General features: G+C 52.5%; 1 protein-coding gene across 2 annotated transcripts; it reads right to left on the bottom strand.

Moving 5' to 3' along the window:
• Positions 1–396: 396 nt before the first annotated feature.
• On the bottom strand, positions 397–15,623 carry Plekhg6 (pleckstrin homology and RhoGEF domain containing G6). 2 transcript variants are annotated; one of them, XM_051155402.1, is made up of 14 exons: positions 15,442–15,623; positions 14,097–14,252; positions 12,399–12,563; positions 11,941–12,036; positions 11,705–11,755; positions 11,287–11,436; positions 8,827–8,937; positions 8,496–8,645; positions 8,173–8,310; positions 7,737–7,856; positions 6,405–6,537; positions 6,204–6,319; positions 2,090–2,235; positions 397–1,072 (listed from the first exon to the last, which is right to left on the bottom strand). In XM_051155402.1, the coding sequence occupies exons 1-14, from the start codon at positions 15,568–15,570 to the stop codon at positions 397–399; spliced, it is 2,337 nt and encodes a 778-aa protein (XP_051011359.1). In that variant the 5' UTR covers positions 15,571–15,623. The 2 variants fall into 2 exon arrangements, with proteins under 2 accessions (XP_051011359.1, XP_051011360.1); XM_051155403.1 differs by having other exon boundaries at positions 14,097–14,208; positions 15,442–15,548.
• Between the last annotated feature and the right edge of the window lie 6,291 nt (positions 15,624–21,914).

The raw sequence follows: 21,914 nt of genomic DNA on the forward strand, positions 1-21,914 counted from the left end.
GTGCCAACCAAACAGCCATGTTTCTGGGCAGTTTAATGTAGGGGGCTCAGGGGTATGTCTGTGAGATGTCAATGTACAGTTCTCAACTTCTGGAGTTCTCAGAGCAGGAGGCAGGTTGGTTTGAAGTGCATCATCGTTGAGGTAGAGTCCAGGGGGAAGGGTGGTGACCAGCACTCTTGGGGAGATGGTTCCTCTAGGAGATGTACGGCAGGGCCTCGGCAACCCTCACGCTTCTCTGTAAAGGAAGGAGACAAATGCATAAGGTCAAGGTCAAACAACAGGAGTGGGTTGCCGTAAAGCTGAGTACCCTGCCCTGTGTTGGCCCCTGCTCTGCACAGCCTGCCTCTTAGAACGGCCCCTCACTCCATACTGCCCTCTGCCCCGTAGTTTCTGCACTTACGATGTGGACAGGGGTGTGTCCAGCTGTACGATGTGGGCTCCCCTCATTCTCTGCAGCTGAGCTCGAGTCAGCCTCCGGGGCTTGCCATCCCCAGGTTCAGAAGCTCCCTCAATGCGTTGGCTGGCCAGCTCCTCCCTTATTTCCTTGAGTATGTCAGCCCGCAGGGGTCGAGGGCGGAGTTCAGGGCCTACAGGCCCCTCCTCTTCATCCGAAGACTCCCAGAAGCTTTCCCCAGCCGAGTCAGTAGGGGTGGGAGAGTGGGGGAGCGGACTCCGACTTTGCGCTCTATTTAAGGTTTCTACCACCACATTCCCTGGTGTCAAGGTCTCATCTTCCTCCTCCGACCAGGCTGGTGAGGCTCTCCTGGGTAGACTGCCTCCTCTCAGGATGCCGTCTGGAAATTCTGGGGCACTTCGTCGCTGGGGAGCTTGGGGGTCAGGAGGCTGGGGGCGCAAAGGAACGTCTCTGAGCTCCAGGGTGGAGAAAGTGAGACGAGGGTCCCTACGGAGAGCCTTGGCCCGAAGCCTGTTCAGGGGGGAATGAAAGTTCTTGGGGGAGCTTGGAATCAAGGTGCCATAGCCAGAGTCTGAGGTATCATCAGGCACAGAGGGAGCGTCTTCATCTGTATCTTCAGTCACCACCAGGCGGGGGATGATGGTGAACTCCGAAGTCCTACAGTTAACAGCAGAAAGTCAGACTCAGACATAGATCAAATTCAAGGCTAGGAAGTCTCCCCTGTCACTCCATTCAGAAATGTTTCCTCCTCCAAACTTACTACCTAATCTCTTTTCATGACAGTGATTTTTTTTTCTCCCACCTCACTGGCTAGAACTGTACTCTATAGAAGACCTTGGGTACCAACTTTTTTTATACAGAACCTATGCAGAAATTGGAATGACACAAAGATTACTAATACAGCCCTGTGCAAGGTCGTAACATTTATGGAGTGTCCCATGTTTTTAAAAAGAAAAAGACCTTGAGTTAAGCTGGGTATGGTTCCTCAGGAGGAATGCTGTGAGTTCAAGGTCAGCATGAGTTGCACACCTCAAAAACAAACAAATATAAAAGAGCCTGGGCTGCCTCTGAGCTGTTGTGCCTGCAGCACCTGGTGTAGACCTCCCATTAAGCAGCTAAGTGGGTGCAGTGGTGGGTTCTTTTCTCTAAAAGCATGTTACTAGGCAGTTATATTAGCAGGGAGTGAATCTTACACTGTGGGAATTTGAGCTTGTGTGTCCCGGAAGCTCTTATTTTTCTGGGACTCATATCTTCCTTCACTCTGGAGCCTGCTTCTCACTGGGAGCTCACACGCCACGTTTCTGTCTCTGTCCTGTGCCCACCCTGTGCCACATATCCCTTCACATGGTGACTACCAGCTCATTCCACTCCCAGATGAAGCTCATCTTCCTGTACCCATGGCAAGTCCTCCAAGCCTCTACTGACTCTTCTCGGCCTTTTAAACTTCTCTCCCTCCTCCCAACCATGTACCCCTCCTTTGATGGTGCACTTGAGTGTTATTGTTTGTTTGTTTGGTTGGTTGGTTGGTTTTGGAGACACCATGTCTCTGTGTAGCCTTGGCTGTCCTGGACTCCCTTTGTAGACCAGGCTGGCCTCGAACTCAGAGATCTGCCTTCTTAGTGCTGCGATCGCAGGCATGTGCCACCGCACCTGGCTGGCATGCATGAGTCTTACCTCCCCTCTGAACCGCTCTGAGAATCCTCCGGGGAAGGAGTGGAGGGCCTGGTGCTGGGGGACTCCCTGCCCTGGCTGCGATAGAGAGCCAGGAGTTCCCTCTTCTGTTGAACATACTCCTCAGCCTTGAGCTTCTGCAGAACAGCCTGTGGAGGGACTTTTATTACCATGAGCTCATTTATAGGGCACTTACTATATGCTGGGCACTGTGCTCAGGGCCTTTTCTATGGTATCTTTAATCCTTCTAACCCACTCTGAGGCACAGGTGGGAGAAACAGGGGCACACTTGTCCTAGACTGAGGACGCTTCTGTCCCTTTAAGATGAGGGTGAAAGGAAAACTGTTCCAAGATGGAAGAGAAGATGACGCATATCTGGGTCCCTTCTTCAGAGTCTTCATACAGAACAAAGTAGTGACAGCTGAGAGATGGCTTACAAAGCATCCCCATAAGCATGGGCACTATGGCATATACCATCACCCTGCAGTAAGGAAAGCATGGCCGCGAGCTCCTTTTTTCAGATGCAGAGACTAGTCTTAGATGCTGCTTCTTGCCAAGGAAGCACGGTGGGGAGGAGAGCTGGGTGAATATGGTCTTTAAGTCCCCTTTCAGGGGCTGCAAGCTTTGCAAAGGCAGCCTTGAAGGGCCTTGAGTTACCACAGGAGGTTAGTGTTAGGGAAGACAGCAGGGCCTGAGGGGAGACACAGGGTGGGTGGTGGGAGGAGGCTTGGCATGAGGGAACATAGAAGGGGCTGCTGTGAGCAGAACGGATGTCAGTGGCTAAGAAAATACTAAAGTGCTTCCCGGCCGGTAAAGAAATGACTGCAGACTAGGCATGATCCCAACATTTGGATCATGGTGGGTCCACTTAAGGCAGGTGGGTCTCTGAGTTCGAGGCCAGCGTAATCTACATAGAAAGTTCCAGCAGCATATAGTGGGATCCCATCTCAGAAAGAAAAGGGGGGGAGGGAGGGTTGTGGCTGGAGTCTCCTATGCCACTCCCCAGGCATCCCCACCACAGTGGCAGCCAAGGAGCTGCATCTGACATAGCATGGGGACCTCAAGTGTCCCCCAACCCCATACAGTACTCTATTCTGACTGATAACTATGGTAGGCGAACGGCTCCATATTTGTACGTTATCATTAGCTTTGAGAATGTGAGCCAGCAGCCCTGAGGCTCCTAGGCTTCTCAAAGCTCCCGTAGGAGTACGGGGGCGGCTGGGTCAGGACGAGACATGCTGGAGGAGGGCTGGGCAGGCATGGGAAACGGTATCAAGTTGACACTCCGTACTTCTTTCCCTGGCGTCCCAGTCACTGAACGGGAGCAGAGGATGAGACACAGGGCCAGTTCCTATGTCCCCTCCCTCTTCCCCAGGCCTCATCTTCCAGCTCAGTGTGAAGTGAGGAAAGGTGCAAGCAAAAGAAGGGCGATGGGGCTGCCCAGCCTGTTTGTTGTGGGGAGATGCAATGCCCTTTGTTCCACATGCCCCAAGTTCAAGTTTGTGATAGGATGCCCAGGATACGGTTGTTGTGTGGAAGGAAAGAATAAGGGTGGGAGTCTTTAAGGAACATCCGAGAACAGTGTCTCCACTAAGCTTGCCCCTTGTCCCTCCCCAGGAAGAGCAGGAGTTGGGGGTCTACGGGAGGGGGGCGGGATCTCTGGGGCAGCGGAGCACAGGGCTTCCGGTTGCCTTGGCCACAGCAAGAAGAGAGCCAAGGTGAGCGGTATTGGAAAGAAAGAGCTGGAAGGTGGTTTCCCCTCCCCCCTCCCGCCACTCCCCCGCAAAGCTGAAGAAAGAGGGAAGGGCCTCCAAGCATGATTCCTGTCAATGTTCACCCACTAGATGACAAAGGATTGTGTTCCTTGCCTCTGTCAGCCATCAACGCCAAAGCCTTCTCCCAGCTCCGCACCACCTGCCATGCCTCCTCCACCTTCTCCTCTTTCTCCCTCTCTCCTTTCTCCTCCTCATCTCTTTCTTCCTCTCTTTCATATTCTCTCTCCCCCTTTCTCCCTCCTCCTCCTTTCTCTTCCTTGTTTTTGTGACACTGGGTCTTTCTGTGCAACTCAGATCCAGAACTTGCCATATAGCCCAGGCTAGCCCTAAGCTCAAGATCCTCCTGTCTCAGCTTTCTGGGTGCTGGGATTCTAGGAGTGCTCAGATAGCTCGCCCCTTTCTTATATGCAAAAAACAACAACAAACAAACAAACAAAAAAACCAATGACACACACTTGTGGAGCACCCACAGAGAGCAAGGCCTCATGCCAAGCCTCTGGCTTGCTGGCTTTCACTGTACCTTCCCACACAGACAGGCTTAGAAAGGTGAGTAACTTGCCAAGAACACAGGGTAGGCTCTGGACTTCTCTCTAAAATTTGCTTTAGTCTTCAATTAGCTCCACTTTCATTTCCTGGCCTCTATCTCTGAGGTTTCTTCCTGTTCCCCTTACCAGTTCCTTTTCCTCTTCCCAGCACGAAGTCCCCCCACTCCCACCCAAAAGCTCATTTTCTGTTTAAGCATAAACCACCTCTGTAAACCCTGGGCAGCGGTGGCACATGCCTTTAATGCCAGCACTTGGGAGGCAGAGGCAGGCGGATCTCTGTGAGTTCAAGGCCAGCCTGGTTTACAGAGAGAGTCCAGGAAAGCCAGGGCCCCACAGAGAAACCCTGTCTCGAAAAACCAAAAGGAAAAAGAAAAAGAAAGAAAGAAAGCCACCTCTGTAAACCCTTAAGGAAGATGTCTCACTAATATTTCTGCAAGAGAAAGAAGAGAAACCAAGAGATACTCTGCCACCCCTGTGTGTGTGTGTGTGTGTGTCCCAGTATTTCAGGCTTTGTGTGGCTGAGAGCCACTCTGCAAGTTTGGCCACAGAACAGAAGTGATGTTCCATTTGTCACCCCGCAGAGACTAGCCGGGGCCGGTTTTACTGGTTCCCAGAAGTTCCAAGAGTCCTTCTAAGATTGGAAGCCAAAGGAAGAGGGGAAATTTTAGAGGATCAGAGGTAAAGGAGAGTTTACCGGTGTGGTGATGCACACACAGTTATACACACCCAAACCCACACCCACTGGGGCTGGAGTTCCCAGTAAAGGGAAGGCACTGAGTTTGAGCCCCAGCCCTGACAACAAACAAGACAGAGTCTAACTCAAATCTCCATCTCTCTCTGTCCTTCTGCCCTGACAGTGGGTTGTCTGACATCCTGGAGAAAGCTAGCTCTGAAGCCTAAGCCGCAGAAGCCACATGCGACCTTAATTGGGAAAGGGTCTCTGAAGACGTAAAAAGACCTAAGGTGCTGATCTCAGATGGGCTCCCTCCTGCGCATGTACACTCTGGTGTACACACCTACACAGTCATACGCATATACCACAAAAATAATACACAACATGCTACACACACACACATTCCTTGGCAATGGGAGAGTGTGATAGGCAGGATACAAGGACATGGTCCCAAGCTGAACTCTATTTGTTTCTATGACCTTAGACCCCGTTCCCTGCCTATAAAGTGAGAGATGGGGCCAACTTGATACCCTCCCAGCTCAGTGGTGCTCTCAACACGCATGACTATGTCCTGTTAATGCATTTTTTGTATCTGGAATTCCCTCCTCCCTGCTTTCCCCCTGGGTCCCCCAGTGCTCCACTGTCCGGTTCTGTGCAATGGCATCTCCCCCTAATCTCTCAGCAGCATTGCTTTTCCTGCAGACAGGCGGCAGCAGAGGGCAGCCCCTTTCTCTGTCGCTGTCTTCTGCATAGTGGCTTCTGTTATTTGTACTCTAATTATTCTAATGAGCTGCAGCAGCTCCGATTCCTGGAGGGCAGGAATAGCACTTTCATTCTTTTCTGGTTCCCTGGCACCTAGCACTCTCTGTTCAGTGTGAGCAAACCATTAGGGTGTACCACGTCTTGGGCTGTCTCAGTAGCTGGCCACAGCCTTTTCTTAAACTCTGTCCTCTGGTAGGCACCCAACGCACTGATGGTCAAGTCTACACCTGCACCTAGCCTAGGCTATCTGTGATGTAGCCCAGGCTCTCTACCCTCCTTTGCCCCTCTGTGGTGTCAGTCAGTCTTGAGCTCCAGGGAGCGGGATGCGTGCTCATCCCTCTCTGTGCCTGGCTGCCACCTACCTGAGCCTGCTGGGTCTTCTCCAGCCACCGTGCGCGTTCTGTTGAACTGGGACAGTGCACAGTGAGGGCGCTGGAGACACACTGGAATTCAGTGAGGTGGATCAGCAGGAAGCTGTCTGCATGGAGAAGAGGCTCTGCTGTAAGGGCTGGGCCTTATCTGACCCCAATCCCGACCCTTCCTCCTCTGGAGAAGACACATACTGGGGTCTCGCAGTGGTTGGCACACGAGCCTCTCGAGCATGAGAGGGGGACGGATGACCTTGGCTCTGTCCACCTTGCGTTGAGGCTTGGTTACCAGGAGCACGTCAGAGAAGAGGAACAGGTACACATCTGTCTGCAGGAGAAAGAGGTGAGGTCAGGCAGAGCCAGGGCAGGGCCGGTCAGAGATCCTGGCTCACTGGTTCATACCTGTGAGCAGAAGAGCAAGGGCAGAACTGTGGCGTGTCAGATGGAAGGGCGTCAATTTGGTTCCATCCCTTGATTACAGGCAGGGAACAGGGCTGCCCCAAGGTCATACAAACAACTAGCACTCAGGCAGAACCAGAACCATGTCCTCTTGCCCAGCCCACCATAGTTTCTTCCATCGAGACCTTGTGTGTGTTGTGTATTGTGTGGGGGGTATGTGTACGTGACGGTGTGGGTGTTTGCTCCAGTGTGCCCATGCTTGGGCTCAGAAGAGAGCAGGATGCTGGGTGTCTTGCTCTGTCACTTTCTACTTTATTGCTTTGAGATGAGGTTGACTGGCCAGGGATCTCTCAGGATCTGCTTGTCTCTGCCCAGTCACAGTAGGGCTACAGATGCAAGCAGCCACGCCCAGGTTTGTCATCATTGTTGCCTCCTCCTCCTTACTCTTCTTCCTCTAATTCTTCTTCTTCCTCCTCCTCCTTTTCCTCCTTCTTTTCTTTTTTAAACATTAATTTTACTTTAGTGAGGTGTGTTCGTGTCGAGGTATATGCATTGGAGTGAAAGTGCCCAAGGAGGCCAGGAGAGTGATTTAGATCACCTCTGGAGCTAGAGTTACAGATAGTATTAAACCACCCGACCATGAGTGCTGAGGGGTCAGGTCTTCTGCAAGATGGGCAAGCAAGCACTCTGAACTGCCAAGCTACCTCGCTAGCTTTTTTTTTTTTTTGCCTTAATGTTTGGGGCCAGTTTGGTAAACCCCAGCTTTTTGTTTTTCCTTTAAGATTCTGTTTGTTTTTATTTTATGTGTATGGATATTTTTGCCTTTATGTATGTGCCTTCATGTGTGCAGTGTCCGAGGAAGCCATGAGAGAGGTTGGATCCTTGATTTGGAGTTATAGACAGTTATTAGCTGCCATGTGGGTGCTGGGAACTGAACCTGGGTCCTCTGCAAGAGCAGCAAGTGACCTTAACTGCTGAGCCATCATCTCTCCATCCCAAGGTCCTCATACCTAAAGAGCAAACTGACCCATCAAGCCACCTTCCTTCCCCAGCCCAATTTCCAGCTTGTTTGCCTCTCACCCCACGTGTGCCCTTCTAAGCCTTCCTTCTCTGTGGTTGCAATCTCACCTTGCCTTCTCGGCCTTCCTTCACTCGCACGGGTCCTTCCAGCAGTAGCTGCCTTGTGTGCTCAGGAGCAACCCCTAGTATAGGAGTCATTAGATCCAAGGTGGCAAACGGACGCAGGTTCTAAGGGAACACAGGGGAAGCAGGGAAGGGATCAAGATGCCATGTAGGCGTGCCTCTCCATCCCAACCAATGGTGGCTCCTTGTGCTGCCAGCAGCCCATATTTTCTGTACCTGGAGCCACAGCAAACACCCCAGGGTCCCTCCTTTGCTCTCCTCATCCACCCTTTGGGCTCCTCCCACAGAAAGGATTGATGGACCAATATACCCAGCTGTGGCACTTGGGTACAGAGTGTGTTGGCCTCGGTCCTCTTCCTGTCAGGCGTCTCCTTCATCTACCTTCCCTGGGGCCTGGTATCCTTAGAGGCCGGTTGCTCACCTTCTCCACCTCCTCACTGGAAGGCTCTAGCACCTCATAGGGTCCTATGCGCTGGGCTGCGGCCATCAAGCTCTCCTGGTCTTCACCCTGGCGGACCTGCCCATTTATGTGTCGCAGGAAGGACTCCACAGCTGTGATCTTAGGGGTGTGGGAAGCCCAGAAGAAGGCACAGCTGAGCCCAGTTGACCCATGCAACGGCAGCCATAGCACTGTACAATAGCCCTAGTCAGTCAGTGCTCTATGAGGAAGGAGACCTTCAGGGATCTCTAGTGATCAGGTCTTACCCCTCCACCCAAGGGCCCTAGCCCCACCCGAGGACCTACCATGGCATTCAGAGCCTCTTGGGCTCGGGGCTCCGGGCTTCTCTTGAGCACAGCCTGCAGCAACAGTGGGTACTTGGTGATTCTCTGATGAGGTTTAATGAGCAGATCACCCAGTGTCTGCCTTCCTGAGCGCTTGTGTTTCTCACACCACTGCAGGGGAGGAGGGTGGAATTGAGGAGGCTGCAGGGACCCTCCTGCTGGCACCTCCAGTGACTGCCTCAGCCTAGCACCCACCTCCAGTGACTGCCTCAGCCTGGCACCCAACTGAAGCCTGGTATGACCTGGCTGTACAATGGCGACCCTCCAGCCCCTATGTTCCACGGTACCCCACCTGCACAAAACTGTGGAACAGAGGGTTCGCGTCTTGCTGCTCCCGGGCATAAGCCATGGTCTGTTTTACTCGCAGGCAGTACTGGACATAAGGCTGGAACCGCTGGCCAAACTGGAGGAACAGATATAGAGCAGTTAGGAGAGGGTCATGAAAAGACTCTGGCTGCAGAACACAGCTTGCAGGCTGAGGAAAGAGCCTCACACAACCCCTCAGTGAAGCCCTTACCAGATCTACCTCCCAGGACATCTCTCACAGCCAAGCTGTGCTGCAGAGAGGAGCAAATCGCCCGAGAGACAGACAGATAGACCCTGGCTGCCCCAGGAGTTCATCCTGTCTGTTGCACTGGCTGTGCCTACTCCTGTGGCTGTGGCTGGACTCACTCTCTTGCCATCAATAATTCAACCTGACTGTTTTCGGGACACTGGGGCTCCTGTTTCTACGACCTGAAAGTCACCCAGAAAGCCCTGCTCTGAAAGAAGGGGGTGCCAAAGGCTCCCAGGAAACTGCCCTTCTAGCTTTGTACCCATCCCAACCTTTTCTACTGGCCCAGAAACACAATGAAAGAAAGTCTAACCAACCCCAGGCCAGCTCTCTTCCTCACACTCAGTGCCCCTGTGGCCTTTTACCAATCACCCCTTCTCCTCCAACTAAGCCCTTCCAGAATCTTCTTAGGTATCATTCTTTAAGAAGCATTTAAAAAGAAGATTTATTTATTTTATTTATTTATTGCATATGAGTGCTTTTATCTGCAGAAGAGGGCATCAGATTACATTATAGATGGTTGTGAGACACCATGTGGTTGCTGGGAATTGAACTCAGGACCTCTGGAAGAGCAGGCGGCGCTCTTAACCACTGAGCCATCCCTCCAGCCCCCAAGAAACATTTTTAAAAGGTTTATTTATTTTATGTGTATGAGTGTTTCATCCACATGGGTGTATGAGTACCGTGTGCATGTCTGGTTCCCTTAGAGGTCAGGTCAGGCCCCCTTGAACTAGTTACAGATGGTTGTGAGCTACCACATAGGTGATGAGAAACAAACGCAGGTTCTCTGCAGGAGCAGCAAGTGTTCCTAACTACCAAGCCAGCTCTCCGGCCCTTTAGATCTCATTCTTGCACTTAGCTGTCTGCTGGTGGGTCTCAAAGAAGTAATTAATGTTTTAGAGCTGCCAAGCGGGGCACACTTGTTATTATAGCACTCGGAAAGCTAAGGCAGGAAGAGCTTGAATTTGAGGCTAGTCTGGGTAACACTGCCAGACTCTGTCTTTACAAAAAAAAAAAAAAGAAAGAAAGAAAGAAAGAAAGAAAAAGCTGGGTGGAGGTGGTGCACACCTTTAATCCCAGCACTCAGGAGGCTGTCAGATCCTTGTGAGTTTGAGGGCAAGCCTAGTCTACAGAGGGAGTTTCAGGACACCCAGGGCTTCATAGAAGGCCCTGTCTTGAAAAACCAAAATAAATGAATGAATGAATGAGTGAATGAATGAATGAATAAGGAAAACAAATACAAATTGTATAGCTAATAAGAGCACCTCTTGCCCCCACCTCCAAGGTAGGTATATTTTCTTCTCTTTTCTTTTCTTTTTAAAGAGTTATTTATTTATTATGTTTACAGTGTTCTGCTCGTATGCCAGAAGAGGGCACCAGATCTCATAGATGGCTGTGAGCCACCATGTGGTTGCTGGGAATTGAACTCCGGACCTTTGGAAGAACAGAGTGCTCTTAACCTCTGAGGCATCTCCCCAGCCCTGTATATTTTCATTTCCTAATGCTCTCTAGGGGTTGAAGAGATGGCTCCTTTTCCAGATGTCCTGAGTTCAATTCCCAGCAACCACATGGTGGCTCCCAACCATGTTCAATGTGATCTGATGCCCTCTTCTGACTTTCAGGCATACATGCAGATAGAGCACTCAGACATAAAATAAAAAATAAATCTTAAACAAACAAACAAAACAAAACAAAACAAAACAAAAAACCGATCCAGGAATGGCCTTTAATTCCAGTACTCTGGGAGGCAGAGGCAGGCTTGATCAAAGTTCAAAGCCAGCCTGGTCTACAAAATGAGTCCAGGACAGCCAGGCCTATCACATAGAGAAACCCTGTCTTGAAAAAAAAAAAAATCAAAACAAAAATGACAGTATTTGCTGGGCAGTGTTGGCACACACCTTTAATCCCAGCACTCTGGGAGACAGAGGCAGGTGAATCTCCGTGAGTTTGAGGCCAGCCTGGTACTACAGAGTGAGTTTCAGGACAGTCATGGCTAAATAGAGAAACCTTCTCTGGAAAAACAAACAAACAAACAAACAAACAAACAAAGGGTCTCTAGAAGCCCCAAGAGCCTTTGGGACAGGCACACTTGTGGAGCAGAGTGAAGGACATGAGGTTATACTTTAGAGTTTGGACTGTGTCCTGTGGATCCTTTTGGGTTCACCTCATCCTGCTCTTTCTGGGTCTCCCCTGACTCACTGTCAGGAAGCCATTTTGTAAGCTGACAGGGTCCAGAGGCTGGCCAGAGGTGCGAGTGTCTTCCAGGATGGGCTGCAGCACCTCCTCCCAAAAGCTCCGGTGCGCTCTAATCAGGTTGGGGACATTTCCAAACAGCATCTCAGCTGACACCTGGAGAAGCGAGCAAAATTCAGTAAGGGACCTTTGTCAGGTCACAGTCAGGAAGAGACTTTCAGCTTCTGGGACAGGGCTCGGGTTGGGGGAAGGGAAGAGTCTCGCGGTGGCCCTGAAAATCCTAAGGAGCCCCTCTACCCCTGCAGCACCACCTAATGCAAATGGGAGATACAGGGAAATCAGGAGCGTCCCAAGAAATGGGAATGTGGGGAATTCAGAAAGTGCCTGCTTGGGAGGGCTCACCCCCTACAGTATTTCCTCTCACCTCAGTCAGCAGTCCCACCCGCTGCAAATTCAGCAGACCAGCTGCCAGGAGCTAGAGGCAAGGAGGAATTCGGAGGCTCAGCCCTTGAGCTCCCTCTTTCAGGATCTTCCCAACCCCACCACCTCCAGTCTTCTCTCCCCTGACCCTGAGCCCCCCTGATCCCAGCCATTCGGCTCTGGGAAGATGGAGCTGGTATGAAGGACCGAGGGAGGAGATGGGACTGAGGGCGGGCTCACATCCGTCATGATCTTGAGCTTTCTCAAGTAGGTCAGCTCGGTGCTCAGGAGCTCCCACAGTGCTTCCTGCTGGTGGCAGAGCTCGCGGCTCATCTCCTGAGGGGGACAGTGCTGGTTCACTTGGGGAACACTGATGAGAGTAGGTGCCACTTGTTAAGTGCTAGGTCCGAGTTCTAGTCCCTCCACACAGGACCATTTGATCCTAACTAGTCATCTAGTTTGGAGGTGGCATCACCTCCATTTTCCCATATGAAGCAAGTGATGCTCAGAGAGCTCCTCCGTCTTAACCAAGGTTGGTGGCAGAGCTGGGGTTCGAACAAGATTTCTAGAGGTTTCCCTTCTCCATGCTATATCCCAAGGCCTTTGTCTTTTTCAGGGTGGATGTAATATATATGAGCGCATGTGTGGAGGAGGGTCGGTCGGACGCACTATGGGGACATATGTCATTTCAAGCCCACCTTGTGTCCAAGCACCAGCTCCTTCCAGGACTTTTCCATGGGCAGGGAACTGTCACCTCCCTCTCCTATCTCCCAATGTCTCCGGTCCTCAGGTGGCAGGCGGGGCATCCCAAACATACTGAATGTATGCAGTCTCACCTCCAGCTCATGGGCCCTGGTGATTTCCTGGGAGAGCAGAGAAGATGGTCAGCATGATATGTCCTCAACACCTGGTGCCCAGGCTCTGGAAGGGCTGTGTGTGCACACATGTATACACACATGTGCCTGGCATGATGTGAGTAAACTCAGTTATTGCCCAGGAAATGAAATTACACTTTGTCTGCGAAAAGATCCCTGGGTAGAGGGGCTTGAGAGAGACCTTACTGACCAGAGTGATTCCTTCTAGAAGCTTCCTGATTCAGAATAGGGGTAAGGGGCAGAATCAGACTTTTCAGAGAGGTCTATAAGAGTTGATTTTCTTAGCCAGGCATGGTGGCGCACACCTTTAATCTCAGAACTTGGGGAGGCAGAGGCAAGTGGATCTCTGTGAGTTCGAGACCAATCTGGTCTACAAAGCGAGTCCAGGACAGTCAAGGCTACACAGAGAAATCCTGTCTCAAAACACAAAAAATAAAAAAACTAAAACCAAACAAACAAACAAAAAACCAACCAAACAACCAAACAACTCCAAACCCTCAATTTTGGCTGTGCTGTAAATTGGAACCTAGGATCTTCTACGTGCTGGGCAAGCTCTCTGCCACTGAGATATACACCACAGACTGAGGGGCTTTCAAGTAATGACCAGGACTAAAGAAAGGATGGTCTCGATTGGCGGTGGTGGTGCACACCTTTAATCTTAGCATTTGGGAGGCAGAGGCAGGCAGATTGCTATGAGTGTGAGGCCAGCCTGGTCTATAGAGCGAGTTCTAGGACAGCCAGGGCTACACAGAGAAACCCTGTGTCAAACCCCCTTGGTCCCCTTGAGGAAAAAAAAAATCAAAGAGAAAGCAAGGTCTCATGTAACATAATGACACAAAATGGACACATTTTTGTTTGTTTTTAGAAGAGGACTTACTATGCAGCTCAGGCTAACCTTGAACTTGCAACCCTTGCGCCTCAGACTCCTGTGTGCTGATAATTTAAATGTGCATCATTGTGTTTGGCTCACAGTGGAGCTATTTATGAAGCAGCATGCCTTATAATTTATAACTTTTTGTGTGTGTGTGCCAAATAATGTGGAAAACAATTTTAAGGCTCACCCCACTTCCTCACAGGAGGAAGTGGTAAGGCTTTAGCCAGGGTGAAGGATGAATAGCTTGTCCCTGGCTCACATGTTATTTGGTAATTTCCAAAAGCTGCAAGTTTATTTATTTTTATTTTTTGTCCACTGGTGTTTTGCCTGCATGTATGTCTGTATGAGGGTGTCGGGTCCCCTGGAATTGGTGTTACAGACAACTGTGAGCCGTCATGTGCTGAGAATTGAACCCAGGTCCAGTGCTTTTAACTGCTGAGAGAGTTTAATATTACTAGTTTAGTCTCATGAGGTCCAGCACATCGGCCACATACAGGTCTGTCCTTGAGTAGCCTCTGCACAGAGCTCTGCCTGCCTGCCTTCTCCCATCCAGTGCTCCTTTCACAGAGTTTCCAGGCTTGGTTGTCTTTAGAGGCCACCATGACTGAGGCTGTGAGCACTGGGACAGAAATCAAGGGAATCCCTACCTTGAGTTTGGGGGAATGAGGTGGGCCAAGCCCAAAATGGCCTCCATGCCTCTTCTCTGGCTCTGGTTCCCGATGCATCAGAGGAGACAGGCCTCGGGCCTGGCCAGAGGCCCTGGCAAAGGGGACAGATTGCTGGAGGCGCCGGTGACTAGGGTCCTGGGGGAGACGACAGATGTTCTTTAAGGGCCAGAAATACCAGAGAGGTGGTAGGGGCCAAGCTCCGCTCTGGACATTATCCCTCACTCCTGTAGGCTGGGCTGGCCCACTGCTCTCATCAAACCAGTTTGGTGTGAGCTGCTGCCTTCTTGAGTCACCGTGGCTGCTGGCAGGGAGGCCAAGTTCAGCTGGGCAGGGGCATGCCTGCCTGGTTCCTGAGGGAGCCTGGAGGTAGAAGCTGAGGCCTCCTGCAGAGCAGGTACGCAAGCACACACAAGCCTGGGCTCTGCAGTGAGTTCCCAGCGTCTGCCCAGCCATGCACAAACCCTCGGTGCCAAGGACTCACAGGAACAGTGAGTGACGCATGCTGTGTTTGGACATAGGTGTCCCTTTGCGGGCCAGCTAGCTTCCCTTGTGGGAATGAGAGTTCACAACTGGTGCAGCCTCCTTCCTAGGGGCTGCAGCGAGTGTCCTGTGCCACTGGGAGTTGCTGTCTTTTCTGTGCTAGAGGTTGAAGCCACAAGTCTCCTCCCAAGGCAGGCCTGGTCACATTCTTCGTCTGCTTTGGCCTGAGTTACCCCCACGTACTTCCTAGTGCCCCTTCCTGCCCTCTGCCTGGGAGAGTCTCCATCTCCGGGGTGGGGTGGAATCCTTGGGAGAGGCAGGGGATACCCCTAGCCGGAAGTGAACTCTTAAGGAAACCCTGGCCTCCACACCCCTTTCTTCTACTAGGCTTGGAGGTGGGCCAGGCAGGTGGAGCCAGGGGCGGGACAGTTCCCTCCACTCCCCACTCCCTCCTTCCCCCTCCCCTGTGAGAACAGGGCCACCCTGAACCTTTGCTCTTCTTCAGCCCTGACTCAGGAAGCTTTTAACTCCTCCCCAGTAGAGACTGAAAGGTATCTTTTCCCAACTGCTCGGGTATCGGATGCAGGAATGCCTTCCAATCCTCCTCTGCGGGTGTGGCTCCACAGAGCTCCCCACCTCTCCCACTCTGTTGTCTGGGGCTGCATGTGAGGGCCTGGGATCCCGGCCCAGGTACTCCCCCTCTCCTCCCAGCAACCCCGGAAAGCAGAGGAGGTTAAGAGACAAGAATAGAGCCGCTGTGAAACTATAAGGGGGCAGACTTCAAAGCCTTGGTGTCTTCCCTCCTGCTCCACCCAGGTCATCTTCCGGGCACAGGCAGACTCACCAATCCTCTGGGATAGATTTTCTCAGCTCTGCTCTGGGTGGAGGTCGGACGGCGGCCCCCATAAGTTTCAATTCGGGAAGCAACCAGGCCTTGGAGGGGGCCCTCATTTGGAGGACGGCAGGCTTGCATTGCTTCTCTCCTGGGTTATCCCCAGAGGATCATAGCTCCAATGTCTAGGAGAAAGGAGGGGGGGGGTCCCCTTTTCTGCAAGACAGAAAGCCCAGGCTGGATTATTGAGGAATGTCTCCACAGGTCAGAGAACAGGGAAAGGCAAGAGTGCGGGGGGGGGGGGGGGGGGGAAGGGGGGAAGAAGAAGGCCAGATGGTGATCACTTGGTGGGGGGAGGTGGAGTGTCTACTCTCTATAAATTGGTAGGGAGAGGGCAGGTCCAGGTGCATGCTGGGTAGGAACATCTGCTTTACATTCAGGAAACACTCCCATGTTGGCCTCAGAGGATGTTGTAGTCTCAAGAGCAGCTGGGAGGAAGGTAGCAGGGACCGTCTAGTGCCCTGGATAGCCCCAGGTAGAAGGCGTACTCTTGTACTAGGTATACGTCTGCTTTCCTGAGGGACTAGAGGCAATACTACACATAGTCCGTGGACTGGGGGTGGGTGAGGCTGACTAGAGATGGCCTAGGGGGTCCTCTGTGTCAGGACTGACTAAGAATGCCTTTTATTTTCTTGGCTGACTTGAGACAGGAGGGCCTCATAACGTAGCCCAGGCTGACCTGGACCACACAGGGTAACCCAGGCTAGGTTGCCTTCCAACTCTGCATTCCTCTACTCAACTTTTGAGGGTGCTGTGACCACAGGCTTGGCAACTTTTACATTTTTAAACAGTGGAGAAAAGTAAAAAGAAAAATAATGTTTGAGAAACAGTCCAACAAAGGAAGGGTTGGAAGTCATTTCTAAGTTACCAGTGCGGTGAGGACAGGCTGCATGCGCCCCTGTCACACAAATTCACATTCTGTGAGTTACAGCTAGTTTTTTTTTTTTTTTTTTTTTTTTTTTATCACAGTACGATCAGCCTTCACTGGTTGGCTTGCAATCCATGGCTGCTTTTCTGTTAGCTGCAATGGAGACTCGATACAATACGCGTTTTCTGTCCCTTTAGTGCACATCTCTTACCTGGACCCACAAGGCCGCCACGGAAGCTGGTGACGTTGGGAGAGCTGGCTGTCAGACAGGGTCCTTAGAGATGAGCCTAGCAGAAACAGCGGTCTGGTATCCCACTAAGTTCAGTCTCTCCCAGCCTCTGAGGACACCACTTTGGAGCTGGAAGTCAGATGCAGGACTCCACCTCTCCTTCCTAAACCTGGATGGGAGACCCATCCCTTCCAGTAGGCAGGGCCTGGAGGGGAGAGGCTCTAATGGAAGTTGGGCTCAAGACCACTACACAGGGGCCTGCTTCCCCACTAACAGAGCCCTAGTCCCCTTCCTTTATCTCCCCTAACTTTCTCTGATTTATGCTCAGAGATTGCTCATTATGTCTCCCGCCCCGGGCCAACAGTCTAGCCCTTGAAGGCAGTGTCCCTCTCACCTCCCCGCCCCCCTCCCGCCCCTTACTATCCCTCTCCATTTCCACCCTCTCCATCCTTTCTCAGGCCCAGCTTTTCTCCCTCCTTCTTTCTCTGCCTCCTCCCTTTCTCCCTCCGAGGCCTTGCGACCCCGTTCCAGGTTCCCGGTTCCCTACTCGCCCCGCACTCTCCCTCCCAAGGGCTCACCTGTGAGCGCAGGTATCCGGGCTTCCACAGTCCTGGATGCCTACTAGGACCGATGAGTCTCCCGGTCGTTGTCAACTTCCTCGGCGATGGCTGGCCCTCTGACTCAGCCGGGGACTGGGACCGAGCGGCCCATGGGGCCAGGCAGCGCGGGGCCGGGAGGGGAGCCGAAGGTGGAGGCAGAGGGGCGGGACGCGGGCTGGTACCTCCCCCTCCCTGCGGGCCTTGCAGCGTCGCGGTCGCGGTCACCGGGGCGGCGACTCACGTAACACAGCCACCAACCACCCCCGGACCAGGAGCGCTCACTTCCCAGTGTGCGCCTTCTTCCTTTCTTTTGCACCCGAACTAGCCAGCCTTCTGGCACCTGGTCGGGGCGCGGGGCTGGAACCTGTGCCACCCGCAGGCCACCAGCGCGTCCTTCTTTCCCGGTCAGACTCCTGCCAGGCGCCAGGGTAATGAGGGGCAAATGAGAGGTTGGGCGACGCTAGGCGAAGGCGGTGAGGGTAATGACCAAGTGACTTGTGGCAGGTACCCCTCCCCTCTTTGCACCCTTGTCCTTCATGCCTGACCTAGACCGTTAACCTGAAAAGGAGCAAGCCTCGCATCAGGAAGGGCTTGGGTTCTGGGCTCCTCGGCACCTTCGCTGTTGTCCTCTAGCGAAGTCCAAAGTGTATATAGCCCTTATCTCCAGCGGACCTGCTGACCTGCCCTGGCAACCGAGTGGAAGGTTCTGTGGACTTTGCTTTTGATTCAGGGAGGGGTCAGGGGCCAGGTCCCATTACCTAAGCCTGAAGGGAAGGGGCAGACCAGGTGAGGACACCATCCCGCGGCACTGCAATATGGGCCAGTGTGGCTTTCCCAAACAAGTTTCTCAAAAATGGTACTGAGCTGCCTGGGGCCATGATGTGAAAGGCTCCCCCCCCCCCCCACGTTCCCAAGTCGTGCCATCCAGCTTGAGGGAAGCACGAGATATCTGAAATTAACAGGCACCCCATGGATGAGTGATCAGAGGTGGAAGAGTCTGTAGGGGGCGTGGGCACAGGTCTGAGGCCCAGCTTGAGATCTTCCTTCTGCCAATGGATTGGACTGGGTCTGATACAACCTGCTACCACACAAAGCACGCTCACGTCCACAGAACCGTTTCAGAAGCCATCTCCCTGTGTTTGGAGCAAAAATGCTCTAATTCTCCCTGGCTCTCATGGCTCCTTTTGGTCTGGAAAGGCATCATTACCACTGGCTGTTTGTGTGTCCTCTTCCGGGCCATAAGTTTGCCCACCAGTGTTTTTGTTTTTGTGATTACGGTGTTGTGGGGTCTCAGTGGTGCAGAGGAAGCCTCTGGGCCCCTGCTCGCCTCCATCCTACCTCCTGCCTCTCAGCTGTGTGCATTGAGGGCAGGAGGGGGTTGGATGAGACTATGGCTGTGTTGCCAAGGAATTAGTGTTTGCCTGTTCTTACCTTCACACTGGGGGGTGGGGGGTGGGGAGAGGGGAGGTGAGGAGGAAGAGGAAGAGGAAGACCTGTCCAGGGATGACAAAAGTAGCCATGAGAGAGAGAAAGTTAATGAACCAGCTGGTGGTGACTGCCAGTCATAGTGAATGACACCCCAGAGACACTTGGTGCAGAGGGCTCCTAGCTTCTTCCCTCACCCCCACCCCACCCCAATTGTTTCCCAGATGGAGATGGAAGAGTAAGATAGGAATTGGAATTGAGAGGGTACCAAGGCCAACCCTGGACTTACATCACACATCTGTGTGAGCTGAGGATATCTCCCATAGACCCAGCTTCCCTCAAGGCTGAGGTCCCACCTCCACTTACCAGTGCCCCAGGGCCTGTATCCAGCCTCAATGGGAGGAGAGGTTCCCAGGCACAGGTAAAGACAGAGGTGTGGCCAGCCACAGGTGTGTGGGCAGGTGGACTCTCAGGCTCTCTTGTTCCATTCCTTTTATTCTGGCCTTTCTACAACTACCCCTCCCTACAGGCTCTTCTGTAAGGTGGAGGACAGACTCCTGGGGCAGGCTGATGAAGGAAACCCGACCTGAGGAACTAAATAGGCTCCTTATGCAATTGAAGACTAGGATGCCAGACCCTGGGTCTCTACTGGGAGGGGCTGGGAGTCACCGGTCTGAACAGAGGGGACCTCCTGGATACTTTTCTCTTTTTTGGCTTCCTTAGCCAATCCTGGTGGGATCACATTCCTTTACCGTGCCTCAGTTTCTTCTCTGGGCCAGAAGTTCTTCATCAGGCCCCCAGCTGGACCTCACAGCTGCTGAGTGTTTTTCTAGGACCTGGTCTTGGAGAATCGAAAGGCTCTGTCCTAAAGGTAGCTTTTGGGCCTGGTGGTGGATCTTGTGGGGGTTGGCATAAAGCCCCCAAGAGGCAGGAAAGTCTGGGAGATGCACTCGAGCCTTGAGCCCTACCCTGTCCACATCTCTGGGGAGAGGCAAGCCACCTGAGCTAATGAGGTGCTAGAAGTTACCGGCAACAGGAGGCAGCCAATGAGAATTTATGTCTTCTCCAAAGAGTGTGGGACGGACTGGGGACTTGCGCAGCCGGTGGCAGATCACAGAAGCCGATGTATACAAGGCAGCCAGGCCAAGCGGGTCCAGCTGTCGGTGCCTTACCTCAGCACTGGGCTCCTGTTCCTTTCTGTTTTCCTTCTTCCTGTCCACCCATGCAAGGTCTGATGAGTCTAGAAATACATGAGAGAATGCCAGAGTCTAAGGGACTCCCGGACTCGTGAGGGGCCAGATGGGTAGATAGAAGATTGATAAAGGTAGACCTAGACATGATGGTCCAGGAGCCGTGAGCGCACATTAGAGGGGCCAGTTCCCACGTAGGGGAGGTAAGGAAGGTTTCCTGGAGGGATTGAGCTCTGTGCTGAGTCCGCAGTGTGCTGCTGAGCAGGGCTGCAGGGAGGACGCTTCCGAAACAGAACGAAGAAAGACCTCGTGATGTGGAAGAGCTTGCCTGTCAAGAAGCCCGGAGCTTGTGGTGGGGTACACTTGTTGTCCTGGCTTCTTAGGAGGCTGCTGTGGGAGGGAGCACTATGTGTGCAGCACAGTGAGAGCCTGGCAGAAAAACAGGCAAGCAAGGCTAATGAGATGGCTGGGAAGACCAAAAGTACTTGCTGACAAGTCCGAAGGCCTGGGTTCGAACCTCAAGAACCACTTAATGGAAGGAAAGTCTCTGACCTCGCCATAAGCATAAGTATAGATATAAAAACAAAAAAGGAGGGCCGGGAATAGTGGCACGTGCCTGTAACCCCAGAGGTCAGGAGGCAGAGGCAGGCGGATTGCTGTGAGTTCGAGGCCAGCCTGGTCTACATAGTGACTCCGGGACAGCCAAGGCTACACAGAGAGACCCTGTCTCAGGAAACAAGTACACAGGCCCGGAGTGTGGTTCAGTTAGTCGGTAGAGTGCTTGCCTGGCATGCACGAGGCGTGGTGGCATATACCTCTTATTCTGGCACTGGGGAGCTGGAGGCAGGAGAACAAGAGGTTCAATAGTATCCTGGGCCACATGAGACTTGTCTCTAAACAAACAAACCAAAATATGGAAAAGGAAGGCTTTCCAAAGACTCCGAGAGTCTACTTTGATGGCCTCTGGCAACATCTTGCCTTCCATCTCTGGGGGGTGGTGACCAAGAAGGGTAAACCCTCTTTCTTCTGGCGTTCAAGGGCGTCCTCAGTGGACCCCGTTACAATTTCCACCTTTCTCCTGTGTGTCAGCTTCCTGAATCTGCCTCGACTTTCTTGATGCCCTCTGCTCAAGTAGTCTCCCTCAGTGGTACCTGCAAAGTCCTCCATCCGCTCTCATTTCCTTCCCTCCCTGCTGACACTAACCCCCTTCCACGGTTTCTTCCGAGGCACCGCTGTTTTCTTATTCTAGCCCCATAGCTCTCTGTTTGTGTGTCTTGATCCTTCACTAAATGTCCCCAAAGCGGGAACAAAAGTGGAAACTTTTGACCGAGAAGGCTACACATGTTTCATCCATATTTGTAGGGCTTTGTGTCTCAGGGCCCCAGGAAGTCCTTAGCAGTGAGGTGCAGGTGACCATACCACACTGCCCCTCACCTGCGGGATGTGCCCTACCCTCTCTCTGCTTCCAGAGAGGAAAAGAAAAGAAAACAACAACAAAAACCAACAGCGGGTTCTCTACAGATTGCTGCAGCTCAGGGGTTTCTCTGTTCCATCACACCTGGCGACCACTGCTGCCCCTAGTGGCATTCTAGAGAAACTACAACTGATTTGGTTTGGTTAGGCAAGGGGAGAGGGTGACGGCGGGGTGAGGGGAGGGGCGTGAGGGGGGCGGCGGAGCCGACGACGACTTGGCCTAACAACCTGAGAGGCTTCTCCTAGCCTGCCCTGGGAGATACCCAAGTGAGATCACCTCCTTCAGGCCCCTTCCTCCAAATGTTTCACTCTGCGCTGACCCTGGGTCTCTTGGACTTCTAAAGCTTTGGGGTGTCCCCAAAGCCCATGCAAGAGGGCATTTAAGAGCCTAGGTTAGTCCTTGTAAAAGTTTTCATAGCATCTTTTTCCTAAGCGTGTCCGGTTTCTATCAGCCCTGCCCTTGTCACTTGGTCAGAGGTCACAGACCTGGCTCTTGATTTTGTGTGTGTGCGTGTGCGTGTGTGTGTGTGTGTGTGTGTGCGTGTGTGTCAAGGCCCACTTGCCAGGGCAGCTGACTGTCCCAACCCATCTCGTTATGCCACGCCTTGTTCAGGAACACAACAGCTCTAAATCATTATTTC

Source organism: Acomys russatus, chromosome 13 (assembly GCF_903995435.1).
Source record: "Acomys russatus chromosome 13, mAcoRus1.1, whole genome shotgun sequence".
NCBI lineage: Eukaryota > Metazoa > Chordata > Mammalia > Rodentia > Muridae > Acomys > Acomys russatus.

Excerpts from the sequence above, each read along its gene's own strand:
- Plekhg6 (XM_051155402.1), bottom strand. The coding sequence starts at position 15,570 with ATGCAAGCCTGCCGTCCTCCAAATGAGGGCCCCCTCCAAGGCCTGGTT. Across the intron at positions 14,253-15,441 it reads AAATCTATCCCAGAGGATTG|GACCCTAGTCACCGGCGCCT; the intron begins GTGAGTCTGCCT and ends CGTCTCCCCCAG. Across the intron at positions 12,037-12,398 it reads AGCTGGTGCTTGGACACAAG|GAGATGAGCCGCGAGCTCTG; the intron begins GTGGGCTTGAAA and ends TGTCCCCCTCAG.